Consider the following 14,416-nt stretch of genomic DNA (forward strand, 5'->3'; position numbering starts at 1 on the left):
AAGGTTATTTTGCATTACGTGTTTCCTACACGTGTTTGTCAAAATGATTCATTTCTTTCTCATTTATATGTTAGATACGTTTTAAATGAAAAACTAAACATTGACTCCTAGAGTAGATACGTGAATAGTATAATAATTATGTTACTGTTCAGATATGAATTTGGACATTTTTTAAATCAACATTACTTTCGTGAGACGTTGTTATTATAGTGGTCTGAATGCATGCTCCATTCTTTTTTTATATATTAATAAGATGTCGATTTATCATGTAAAAGTAAATAGTCTTACTATCGTACTAATATTATAAATGCGAATGTTTAGATGGATGGATGTTTAAAAGTATTTCTAGAACGGGTGAACGGATCTCGATGAAATTTGGTATACATATAGAATTTAATATGGAAGAACACATAGGCTACTAATTATGTTTTTTTTTATCCTCGCAGACGGAGTCGCAGATGAAATCTATATTTATATAAAAGTTAGTTCTATGATTTTAATATTTACAAGAAAATCAAAATAAAAAAAACTATGTTCTAGTATTTGCTGTCATTATTTCCTTACCAGAAACGTTAATAAAATTAATTTTAATTAAATTATTAGAATGAAAAATTCTTAATGTGGCAACCCTATTTTCAATGAATCACACAAACACCGTAGTATGCGGTGACCTACACACTTCCTTTGTAACAAAGTCTATTTTAAAACAATGATTGAAGGACGATCGTGCTTAGCCTAAATCATAGACAATTCAATAGACAAATATACTGTTTTTATTGTTTATACCATATATTACTATTTAGTAGAGCCAGTGATCGAGAAATTGAGGAGTAAAAGATTGACGTGGTTTGGACATGTTATGCGGAGGGATGATGATATAAGCAAAAAAGTAATGAGATTGATGGATGATGTGGATGGCTACAAAAGTAGAGGAAGACTATTTTAACAGTGGTAGAGCCCGCTTTAACATCTTCGCACGAATTGGCCCGGTTCGCCCGGTGAAATACCACGACCACACAGAAGACAGGCGTGAAGTGGAAGCTATTCCGCGTTTTGTCTGATGAGTGTGCGTCCCGGAGGCCTAATTTAGTCCTTTTTGCCTTCTCACCCTTTTCTTTTAAGGATAGGATGGTAAGTGAAAGTAGACTTTCCGGATGAGGATGCATGGGAAGGGAAGATATTTTCTTTTTGTGCATCCTCTCCTCCGTCGATTAAAGGTAAGCAACGCATATGCACTTGCGTATGTCTATGGGCAACGGTCACTTCGCTATTTCAGCGATTTCAGGTGACCGCTCGCTCGTTTGCCACCTTATGATATAATATTATAAAAAAAAGACCAAAAAAGTGTGGAATGACTGTGTGAAAGAGGATATGCGTAGGAATGGGGTAGATTTGGGTATGACGGCTGATAGAGATGTATGGAGGAGTAGTACATATTGTGCAGACCCTCAATAGGGATAAGGGCAGGTTGATGATGATGACCATAGATTATTATTTTATTATTAAACTAGCTGTCGCCCACGATTATGTCCGCGCGAAATTAAAACACTTAATAGTCTACGTGCTCTTTCATGCTATGTTCAACATGCAGCCGCTTTGTTACAACCATTCAAACATTCGTATTTATTTACAGTCAGATATTTAGTAAAGTTCTAAGATTAGGCTAGGTTAGTCGTATGAAGGTCATAGCTATCATAAAGTACAGACGTGGTAGGCCTTGGCCCGGCCTATAGCGTGGGAAGACCTTATTACTATACCATATATGTATGTCTGTATGTCTCGGGAAGTAACAAATTACATATTTAATATAACCAAACAGTTAGTGTATTAGTCTCCGAATATTAAAGTAGTTAAGTGGCTTAATAAAAAACTGAAAGCGTGTGTTTAAAATGCGTAAGTTTAGATTCATGAATGTTAAAAGGTATCTCCCGACCGGCTGCATGGATCTCGCTGTAATGAAGTATAGATGTAGAACATAGTCTGGAAATACACATAGGCTATTAATTTTTCGTAATTCCATGCGAACGGATTCGCGGACAGCTAGTCTATATAATTAAATTGGTGTGTCTGTATGTTATATTAATCTTACTAATATTATAAATGCGAATGTTTTGATGTTTGTTAAAATGTGTCTCCAGAAAGACTGTATTGGTCTCGATGAAATATAGCTTATATCTAGAACATAGCCTTGAAGAACACAAAGGCTATTATTTAAAGTTTTTTGTAACAACCGCGAACGTAGTCACGGGCGACAGCTAGTACATTCTTACATCAATATGAACAAATTACATTGGAATCCTGTCAGTTGAAAATAAAACACAACGCACTAACCGTCTTGAGCAGTTAGAGGTCAACACTGTGACCTTTAGTACCCAATACGGCGAATAATGGGCCATTGCACTCCTGGAAAACATTACCCTTCTGTCAGTCGGGTAAAAAATACACAGTTATCGTAGCATTGCAATTTACTTAGACGGGCTAAATTGTTAGCCCTTGGCGTTTTTCTTACAGACAGGACGTAAGGTACGTAATTGCGGGCATATTCAATATCTTGGTTGTTTTTCGCACACTTTAATGGTTGGGTAAAAGACCTAGGATAGCGTTCACCTATAGTTTATCTTGTATATACACGATTGATTCTAATAGTGATTTTATCAATTTGATCGTTGTATTTTGATGGTTATGTAAAGGTTCAATAATACTCTTGACCGGTAAGGGTTTACAGAGTTTTATATAGCTAAAATAATATTATTGCATATATTATAAATGCGAATGTTTAGATGGATGGATGTTTGTTTGAAGATATCTCCAGAATGGCTGACCGAATCTCGATGAAATTTGGCATAAATATAAAACAATGGTTCCCAAACTTATTTTGTCTACTGCCTACTTTGGGATAATTTTTTAGCGCCCCCATATTTTCACATATTTAAAAACCATTATAACTTCAAATTAAATTAATTAATTATTGTGAAATATATATGTATATTAACGGAGAATTCTAAAGGAAACTTTTACTATAAACCGCAACTTGACACCTGCAGCGCTCACAAGGGGGCGTTATCGCACACTTTGAGAAACACTGATATAGAACCTAGCACAGGAGTCGCGGGCGACCCATAGTGTCATTATATCGTTTAATTTAAAAGAAACGATACGATTATTAGGTCCCGTCCCACCACTATGATTAAGAGTTTCTGTCCGTTAACGCAGAAAATTCGATGCCAAAAGTGTCAGAGGCGCTGATGCGAATACCAACCAAGACTATAACCCAATAAATATATTATGTTTTTACAGAACTAGTTGACCCCGGGCCAAATATGTTTATCGGACTATACTATAGTCATAGGAGTTTGTTATATAAGTGTATCAAAAGGAGACAGTTTATTCAATTCTAATTTAGTGATGTAACTAAATTGGTATTTAGTTCATTATGTCGTGTACCATAAAGGTTATTATTGCTTGAGGCGATTAACATATAATAGCTAATGGTCAACACAGCGTCAGTGTTGAAAATGTTAAGTAATTCCTTAATGGTCGCTAAGTTGACTTAAGTTAACTGTTCCCTGCCATCTGCCAACTTAATGCAACTTTCGTAATTCCTTTTAAGTTTTGTGAGTTTTCAAGAAATAGAATTTGATTTGAATAACATATTGAGGTTAATTTGATGATAAATGGCTAATTAAGATAGACGATTTAAATAAAAAGATGTAACAGTTAATTATTTCCGTCATCATCATTATCAGCTCATAAATGTCTTCACTGAGGGGCTCGGAGTCTACCCTAAGTTAAGGGTGACTAGACCATAGTCAACCATGCTGGCCAAGTGCGGGTTGACTTCACATATCTTTGAATAACCAGATATGTGCAGCATCACGATGTTTTCCTTCACCGTAAGAACATAGGATAAATGTACATATGAAATTCGAAAATCTAGAAACATATTGGTAAATGACGGAGACCGAAAATATTAATTATAATATTTTAACCTTTTTTTTTAATTTATTTGACTATAGTATCGTGAATAATAACAATGAACTCCACGAAAAGTCAGTTATTATTGTAATTCAACAATAATCGTTACAAAATGTCAAACGTAGTTGAACTTCAAGCGAACCGATAGAAAAAAAAAACAGAAATAGTTCTAGCTTTTATCGTTGGCACTTTTCGATATAACAAAAGAGCATCACTTACCATCATAGGAGTCCGGAATGTACAGCGGCTTCCCGACCAGTTTGCCCTTCTTCCCCGCGAGAGGCACCGCCTCCACACGCCTGTGCGCCTCCAGCACACGATACAGCAGCACCGGCCGATCTTCCCCTTCAATCTTCACAACACGAGGCAACGAAAACTTATCCACAAACTCTTTCAACGTCATCACATCACTACTCTCATCCTCCAACTCTATAGACCCGTTCCGACGACCAAGGAGAAAGTTGTCCGACCATTCCGCGTTCGGTCTTCTCTCCAAATAGTCAGGTCTTCTCTCGCTACTTCTAGGCTTGTATCTCGGCGGTCGGTCTCGCCGGACTAACGCCTCGTTCGCTTCTGCTAGCCATCTGGTTACCAGGCGTTCCCTTTCGACGTCCAAGTATCTAGGCTTGGAAGCATCGCAGGCGAAGCGCGCTGCATCGAAGCAATACTGCGGCGGCGGCGGCCGGACCCGGGGCGGGTAGAAACGCGGTGGGTACGGGGGGTGCGGTGGATGCGGGGGGTGCGGCGCGTAGGCCGGCGGCGTCCTGGGCCCGGAGCCCTCGACTGACGCCGTTCTAAACATCTTTTCAGGCCATTGATACTAATTCCGCCACCTGGAACAAAGATATAAGATTTTATCACTCGATGTATGCCGTCAATTAAAAAAATCAAACATAATAATTCCTACATTCTTATACTTCAGTCGTAAATAAAAATCTTTTGTTTTTTTAAGATCATAATATGCTTTAACTACCTGTCACCCGCAACTCATAGAAGAAAAAAAAGTAATTAGTAGCCTATGTGTTCTTCCAGACTATGTTCTACATCTATGCCAAAATTCAACGAGATCCATACAGCCATTCAGGAGATACCTTATAACAAACATCAATCTAAACATTCGCATTTATAATATTAGTAATATGTAAGTGATAAGTTTTGAAATATAAGTAAATGATTAACATAAGTATATCCTAATCTAATCAAGATAATACATAAACGTCTATGTATTTCAAATGATAACAAATCCTGGTCACCGTCTGCCGCGCGTCTACAAAGAACAGAATAATTTGAATAAATAGCGGCCTTTGTTATGCGAATAAAATAATAAAGTATTATTACGGTACTTGCTAATAACATAACTTTGACTCGATGTCACATAAACTTACCAAAATAGATAGCTCTGTTTATAAATGTATTATTAATTCTAGTCACGCGTAAAAAGAAAAAAAAAGAAAAATAATATGTTCTTTAAGATGGATCTACGATAGACGAACCAAGCACGAGCGGAGCACAAGCGGAGTCGTTCTCGGTTTCGTCGTTCGCGTCAAGTGTGGACGTGCAACGAACTTACAACGATCACTGTCCTCGAACGTAATTTTCCGTAGTGAGCTCGCGGCTCTTGGCGAATATGGAATATGGACGAAGCATCTTCGCTTCACGTTTCCATGATGTTCGACTCGAGCGACCGACGACTGTCACTAAACACGTCCACGTCAAAAAACCGACAACAGGAGGAACGCAGCCGAGCACGAACGAAATGCTCGCAGCGCGCTCGTTCGAGGCTTGTAAGTCGGTCCACACTATACGTATTGTGTTCGACTCGTGCACGGTTCGTCTAGCGTAAACCCGTCTTTAGATTTTTATTAATTTACTCTTGGAGTTAAATTTTTTGTCTAAGTGCATGCTAGACTTGGAGTAATCGATTGCTAAAACTTGAAATCTCACTAATATTATAAATGCGAATGTTTAGATGGATGTTTGTTAGAAGTTATCTACAGAATGGATGGATGGATATCGCAGAAATTCGGCATAAATGTAAAACATTGTACGCTGCTAATTAAGTTTTTTTCAATCCCGCGTGGTCAATCGCAGGTGCACAGCTTGTAATTTGTGTAAAATGTAAACTTTCACTTGCAAGTCAAAGCATTTTTTATTTCTATTGCTGTTGCAGCTTAATGTTTTATAACTAACCGTGGGTTTCTACGACCAAAATCTCTATATAAAATATATCGTCATCCCTGTTTATCATTGGCAAAACAGAGATAACAATATTAAACGAAGGTTTTGGTGTCAGAAAGCCACGGTAAATAAATAACAGTCGTAGTATATCTTAATCACAGTAAATTAATTCCTTACGTCCTACACAATCTGCATACAAGTTTTCTAACAGCTATGATTCGTATCTGCGTGTGAATATTTGTTAGATTATATTACAATTGTGTGATACAAACGGACAAACAGTTTTGTATATATATTAGTAAATATCAGACAATGTATAAATACTAAAACACAATTTAATTCTTTGTTCGTTTACACAAATATTACTAACTTAAATAAAGAATCTGAATTTTATTCCTTTAGAGAAATTCACCATTAGAATGTTATATATTATAATAGAGGATAAAAGCGACTCCGTAGGTTCGGAATTTAAAAAAAACCTTAATTAGTAGCCTATGTGTTCTTCCAGATTATGTTCTACATCTATGCCAAATTTCAGCAAGATATGGATCTTGTATGGACAGCCGTTCCGGGGATAAATTCAAACAAACATCCATCTAAACATTCGCATTTATAATCTACACTTATTCGTTTATTAATCTTATTCTTAATATCATCATCATAAAAAAAATATAAATCATTTCATCTAAAAAATTATACAAAATATATTATATTAAAAGTAGAACACCACCGGCTGCGGAGTCCCATGACTCAAACAACCAGTGGTCAGGCCTGCAGAGACAGGAACCTTCTCACGATGCGTGCGGTTTCTAGGATAACTGCCTTTTGTATCGGGCCCTTACAGCTGTTTAGCGAGAGCTTCTTGAGATGTTGGTCGAAACTCTTCGCTATCAGTCCATTCACCGATACGACTATCGGAAAAATGGTAGTCAATTTCATAATATTAGTAACATTTAATTTCGCACATAAAAAGCAACAATCAATCGTCTTCGTTCGACATAACCAAAATTAAAATGTCACATTTTTTTACACAACACGAAATTCGTAGTAAAATGTATTACCAACATTACAACATCAAAATCATCCTATTCTAAGAAGTAGAACAATCAAGTTATGAATGCAAAAAGTACAAGTTCATTAACTTTAAGTGACTTGTCAATTTTGCCCGACTTGTAGGAGGGTGTTTTTTACTACTTCATTAAGATATGATATAATGATTAAGCCTTTAATTATATAGACCTCGGTTACATTACTCGGAATTAAAAAAAAACATAGAGGATGTCATAATTTGTCTATTAAGACTAGATGTCACACGCGACTCCATCCGCTCGGAATTTAAAAAAAAACACAATTAGAACTGTTTTATCTTTCTTCTTACTAATATTGTAAATGTGAATGCTTAGATGGATGGATGGATGTTAGAAGATATCTATAGAACGGCTGCATGGATCTCGATGAAATTTGGCATAGATGTCGGACATAGTCTAGAAGAAAACATACTACTAATTAAGTTTTGTTAAAAATTCCGCGTGGACAGAATCGCGGGCAACAGCTAGTAATATTATAAATGCGAAAGTTTAGATGGATGTAAGGATGGATATTAGAAGATATCCCCGGTACGGTTCAACGGATCATTGTAAAATTTCTCACAGATGTATAAAGCCTGGAAGAACACGTAGGCTACTAATTAAGTTTTTTTTGTTCCCCGCGGACAATACCGCGGGTAATAACTAGTCGAAAATATCTGAAGTAGATTACACAATCACATATTCCGTTACAAAATTCCAACAATATTGCAACTAATGGAAATGCTATGCAAAACAAGATAAATTAGTTAGCTATTCGTATCTTAAGATGCAACGTTCCGTGTAACGCAGACAAATGATAGCGAAGCAATGTACTAGCAACATCAATCAATGCACATCGTCCATCTGTCTGTCTGTACAGAAACACTTACCAGGAATATCTCCTTATAATAAGCTACTAGCAAAACTCATAAAACTATAAATTAAATTGCTGTATATAATATTTTTAAATAAAGAATAGGATATTGTGACGTCATAGCTAATAAAGATGACAAGATACATTTAAAAAATAATAAAAAAAAAATCAGTTCAAAAACTATAATCTATTTTTTTTTTCAATCTATAATTTTCTAGCGACTTTTATTTGACCTTGGTTATTTTTATTTTAAACTTACTAACTTACTATGCATGTTAGTAAAATTTTTAAAATAATATCAAGATAAAAAACAGCTTTTGAGTACTTTGTAGCCTTCTTTTAACAAATATCATCATCATCAGCTCACACGTCAACACTGAGGGGCTCAACCACGCTAGCCCAGTGCGTTTTGACTTCACACATATTGAATTTCTTCTCAGATATGTGCAGCATCACGATGTTTTTCTTCACCGTAAGAACGTCGGATAAATTTATTTATTTATTTATTTATTTATTCATATGTATCGATATAAACCATTAGTATAGAGCGGGATTCAAACCCAGGACCTGCAGATTACAAGTCAAATACTTAACCCCTGAGCCACCGACGCTCTTTAAAAAGAATAAGTGTAGGAAAAAATGTAGAGAATTTTGTACTAAAATAGTCTTCACACCTTATATTATTGCTTAATATAAATAATTCAGAACACGAAAGAATGTCGTGTGAATAAAAATAATTGATCCTGTACCATTCGCATTCTGTATTCATTTACTTTGACTTTTAAGAGACAGGACCTGTAAAGCGCGGACATCTCTGTTAAGTGAAAAACGAAATTCTAAACATTTGCTTATATACTTTAAGTGAGTTCATTTTTAATCAGTGAAGACTCAAGTTTGTAGACTGACAAAGATATTTAACCCAGTAAACAAAGTAAACTGTGACACCTTGCTTGCGCCCGTCTACCCGCAGAAAAAGGGTCACAAGATCCCTGTTGTACCTGTTATTTTTTATAATATAATTAGGTTTTCAGGCCTCTCTTATTAGTTCAGTTAATGTTTTGCACTATACGAAGTTGTTAGTATGCTATAAAGATGTGCGATTGTCATCTTTGTCTCCCCCAAAGCAAAAAGTGGCAGTATTGTTTTTATATTATAAGGTGGTAAACGAGCGAGCGGTCACCTGAAATCGTCGAAATAGCGAAGTGGCCGTTGCCCATAGACATACGCAATTGCATATGCGTTGACTACCTTTAATCGACGGAGGAGAGGATGCACAGAAAGAAAATATTTTCCCTTCCCATGCATCCTCTCATCCGGAAAGTCCACTTCCACTTCCCATCCTATCCTTATAAGGTAAAGGGTGTGAAGGGAAAAAGGACTAAATTAGGCCTCCGGGACGCACACTCATGAGACGAAACGCGGAGTTGCTTCTTGCTGTTGTATCTTCGTCTTATGTCGCCTGTCTGTATTTTAGTTCACGACACTTAACCTAGTCCGTATGTCTATAGTCAATGATGCGAAGTGCTACTATTGACTGTATCCTAGCTAGATATTTATCTGCGGACATCATTATGCGATTTAAGTTGAAGAAAATAAAATAGGTATTGTTTGAAACCCAAGGAGGTTTTATACAATAATATATTCACATCTGTTCTTTAAATATGTACACTCTTAAGAGAATTATAAAACAATTGAAATCCTTTTGTAAAGGAAAAAAATGCGCGGGAAGGGTAAAATTAGCTTATAAACACCATTTTTCCTTTGAAAATAGGTTATTTTACAGCCGCTATTTACAGTAAAAACATTCCAAATCTTTTTTTTTATATCACAAGGTGGCAAACGAGCGCGCGGTCACCTGAAATCGCCAAAATAGCGAAGTGACCGTTGCCCATAGACATACGCAATTGCATATGCGTTGCCTACCTTTAATCGACGGAGGAGAGGATGCACAGAAAGAAAATATTTTCCCTCTTCATGCATACTATCATCCGAAAAGTCCACTTCCACTTCCCATCCTTTCCTTATAAGAAAAAGGGTGGAAAGGGAAAAAGTACTAAATTAGGCCTCCGGGACGCACACTCATCAGACTGTACTTGGAATAGCTTCCACTTGACGCCTGTCTTCTGTGTGGTCGTGGTATTTCACCGGGCGAGCCGGGCCAATTCGTGCAAAGATGTTAAAGCGGGCTCTACCACTGTTAAACAATTAATGAAATTCGAGTGTGTACCAATTTCGATTAAAATTTTTGTCTGTCAGTCCACAAGTCCGCGTTTGTTCCGGGTAATCTCAGAAACGGGTGGATGAATTTTGACAGGTCTTTAACGGGAAAGTAGACGATGTATCCGAGGATATTACAAGCTTCTTTCTGCACTTATGAAGTCGCAGGCGACCGCAAATACTTCATAACAATGCTATAAACACTCATTGTTACGTAATTCTTGTGTCACATGTTTGGTACATTACTTTAATGCTAGTTTCACACGAGGGCAGAAATGTATAAAAAACAGTACACAATAGAACACTACTATTGAACACTTCCTGTCAAATCATAGTTTATGTATGTTAATAATCGTTCAATGGCAGTACTGCTCTGTATTATTCTGCCCTCGTGTGAATTTACCAGTTCAATAAGCCCACGTGCACATAAGTAAAAGCTACAAAAAACTGATTCAAACAAAACCAATCTAACGCAAGATCTAATTAAGCGTTTGATTGACAAAAACACAGAGATCTTTTTATACTGGATATCTTCTCAAATTACTAAAAGGTTAGAGACCTTTAGTTATAAAGGATTGAAATAAAATATTATTTAAAATATGAATAGAATGAAAAGAATTTTATAATCTGTATTGTTTATAACAAAACTAACTTTTTATATAAGAGAATCGGGAAAACGAGCAGCGGAAACACCGAGGTGATCATCGACGCCCATGGATATCAGGAATACCAGAGGAACTGCAGATGCGTTGCCGGCTTTGAGATGGTGATACACTAGCTTCTTGAAGGACTCTAAGTCGCTCGCAACACCATCCGCCATTAAAAAAGCTTAATTAGTAGCGTATGTGTTCTTCCCGACTACGTTCTAGATCTATACCAAATTTCAACAAGATCCATGCAGCCGTACTGGAGATACTTTTAAACAAACATCGATCCATTCATCTAAACATTCACATTTATAATATTAGCAAGATTCACATATCACAATCTTAGCTACCAAAGTCCTTCGATTATTTAACTACTATTCTACTATATATTTTTTAGAATCCTGCTCGGATGGAGTCGCGGGAGACAGCTTGTTCATATTATCTCACAATTATCACAAACCAACTATTAAAAAAAACGTAATGGCGGCTATCAACGGAATTTGAATTTTCCATTTGAATAATTTAAGGTCTTCAATCGAAATAATATATAACTATAAATGAATTGCTAAGTGAATTTAATCTAAGTTATCTTCACTTACGTAATGTCTGGTTAACTAGTCAGTTAAGTAACAGGACGGAGACCGTTATAATGGCCTTAAGTTGCGCGAAGAAAAATCCGCAAACATGGACTTCCCAGTGTACACTAAGTTTGTTCCGTCAACGTGTTAAAGGCAAAGCGCTACCAAATTTAGAGAATTCTCTATATATTATTACATCCATCGCTAATTCATTTATGTATGTATTACTTTCAAACGCATTAACTTACATACAACCCATACATACATTCCACAATCTTCTACCTTGGTAACCATCCACCAATCATCATAATATCCTTTTCTACTTCATCGTCAGCTATACGTCACCACTGAGGAGCTCGGAGCCTACTCTAAGTGTAACTAGTTCAATGCTAGCTCAGTTCGGGTTGACGTCGCAGACGAGTAGGGAGGCGAAGGCGGCTACATATTGCCGCCCGCGGCCCCCTGCAACAGCCTTAAGGTGCCGGATTCGGGGGAATCCGTCACCCGAGACCAAGGTTCTATCTCCCCTATAGAGGGAGCTGCCTCAGTAGCTGACGCAGGCGGGGTTGCGGACGAAAGCGAAAGCGTGCCCGTCACCTCGCCATCATGTTAGGAGGTACAGAGGGGTTTAGTGGGTATGCTTCCCAACTGGAAGAGAATCCCATATAACTACTGTGAGCACACCCCCCCCCGGGCACGGAGTATTCCCCTCTGAAAAAAAAAATTCGGGTTGACTTCACACATATCTTTGATCTTCGCAGATATGTGCAGCGTCATGATGTTTTCCTTCACCGTAAGAACGTCGGATAAACGTACATATGTAAATCGGAAATGGAAAACCACATTGATACTTGGCGGGATTTGAACCCAGGACCTGCAGATTACAAGTCAAGTGCTTAACCCTTGAGCCATTACGCTACGACGTAATAATGTTATTTTAGGTTTATTTATTTATTTAATATAATGTTTATTATTGATTTTTATCTCATGTTTGTTTATGAATGAGTAGAAATGTATCATCGTTATGTTTATATTTTTATAAAAATAGTAAACAATAATAATATCATCTAATAATATTGCTTCCGTTAGAAACTTGTATCTTGTATACGTTAGAATTTGTTTTAAATGTCACAAATATTTTTAGTAGACAGGGTTCTGTATTTGGGTTTGGTTGGGTTTAGATATAGATCAGTCTTTCCCAAAGTGTGCGATAACGCCCCCTTGTGGGCGCTGCAGGTCTCAAGTTGCGGTTTATAGTAAAAGTTTCGTTTAGAATTCTCCGTTAATATACATATATAGGTCACAATAATTAATTTAATTTGAAGTTATAGTGGTTTTTAAATATGGGAAAATATGGGGGCGCTAAAAAAATATTTATTCTCAAAATGGGCAGTAGAAAAAATTAGTTTAGGAACCACTGATGTAGAGCACAATTTAGAAGAACATAGAGGCTATTATTTTTTTTTAATCCCGCGCGGATGAAGCTGGCGTTAGCTAGTTTTGACATAATTGCGATTGTCAGACATATTGGAATTATGCCCACTGTAATGGAGAGCTTGTCATGTACTTTGAATGCGTAAAGTCCGTCTTTTTTATTGAACCCTAACTGTAGATCTTCTGACTCATACAATCCTAGTACTTCGCTATGACATTGAAGTATGAATCAAGTTTTTTGTATGGTTATAGTTCAAGTTTTTGCGTTTGATCACACTCAGCCTGTGTCGGTCAGACTTTATATGTTTAAATATATGTACATAATAATAAGATTATCAATGTACTGTCATCTCAATTGGTCTGGATCATTCATGTCATAATCACCGCGACTCCGTCCAATCGGAAATAAAAAAAAACTCAATTAAGTAGCCAATGTGTTCTTCCAGACTATGTTCTACATCTATGCCAAATTTCACTGAGATACATACAGCCTTACTGGTGATACCTTCTAATAAACATCCATCCATTTAACAGTGGTAGAGCCCGCTTTAACATCTTCGCACGAATTGGACCGGTTCGCCCGGTGAAATTCCACGACCACACAGAAGACAGGCGTCAAGTGGAAGCTATTCCAAGTACAGTCTAATGAGTGTGCGTTCCGGAAGCCTAATTTAGTTCTCATTTCCTTCCCAGCCTTTTTCTTATAAGGAAAGGATGGGAAGTGGAAGTGGACTTTCCGGATGAAAGGATGCATGAAAAGGGAAAATATTTTCTTTCTGTACATCCTCTCCTCCGTCGATTAAAGGTAGGCAAAGCATATGCAATTGCGTATGTCTATGGGCAACGGTCACTTCACTATTTCAGCGATTCAGGTGGCCGCTCGCTCGTTTGCCACCTTATGGTATAAAAAAACATTTATACTATGGTTACTCTTAAAGATTCTAAAGTGACAAAAACCGAATGTCAATTATGACCTAGATTCTTGTATTTATGTACTATTTTCGATCAATTAGGTAAACAGGTCGGGAGCCTTCGTGCGTAAAGCAATTTATACTTTAAAGGTTTTTCAAGTAAACTAAGCATTCATGAATAATAAAGTCATTATCTCAGTACGAAAGCTTGAAACATGTTGTTATCTCTGTCTTTTTAAAGATAATTAGAGGGAGACAAATATGTTTCTGTATTACAAAAATTTTAGGAAGTACTCGTGGACGCAAAAGACGTGGCGTAGAATTATTTCACTTAGAAACCTAGGTAATAGATTTTTAAACTTAATTCATACAACTATGAGAATCGTAAACCTTCAAACTATAGTATAAACTTAAGTGTAAAATCATTTAAATTTTATTACACTTGTTTTGCTGACTGTACTATTTAGAGTGGACAAAAAGCAGATTGCCTAATGACCTTGAGGTTTACTTTGTTAAATTGCGCAGCACTACAGGT

The 14,416-nt window shown here is 36.7% G+C and overlaps 1 protein-coding gene across 1 annotated transcript in view; it reads right to left on the reverse strand.

Annotated features, from left to right (window-relative positions):
• Positions 1-14,416, reverse strand: part of B4 (imaginal disc development protein B4) — an 82,542-nt gene that overhangs the window by 45,533 nt on the left and 22,593 nt on the right. Inside the window, exon 2 of the mRNA XM_013326942.1 lies at positions 4,195-4,808. Within this exon, the coding sequence (XP_013182396.1) occupies positions 4,195-4,777 (583 nt within the window). The 5' untranslated portion in view covers positions 4,778-4,808. The remainder of the gene's footprint in view (positions 1-4,194; positions 4,809-14,416) is intronic.

The sequence above is a fragment of the Papilio xuthus genome, unplaced genomic scaffold (genome assembly GCF_000836235.2).
Source record: "Papilio xuthus unplaced genomic scaffold, Pxut_1.1 DF829758.1, whole genome shotgun sequence".
Lineage (NCBI taxonomy): Eukaryota > Metazoa > Arthropoda > Insecta > Lepidoptera > Papilionidae > Papilio > Papilio xuthus.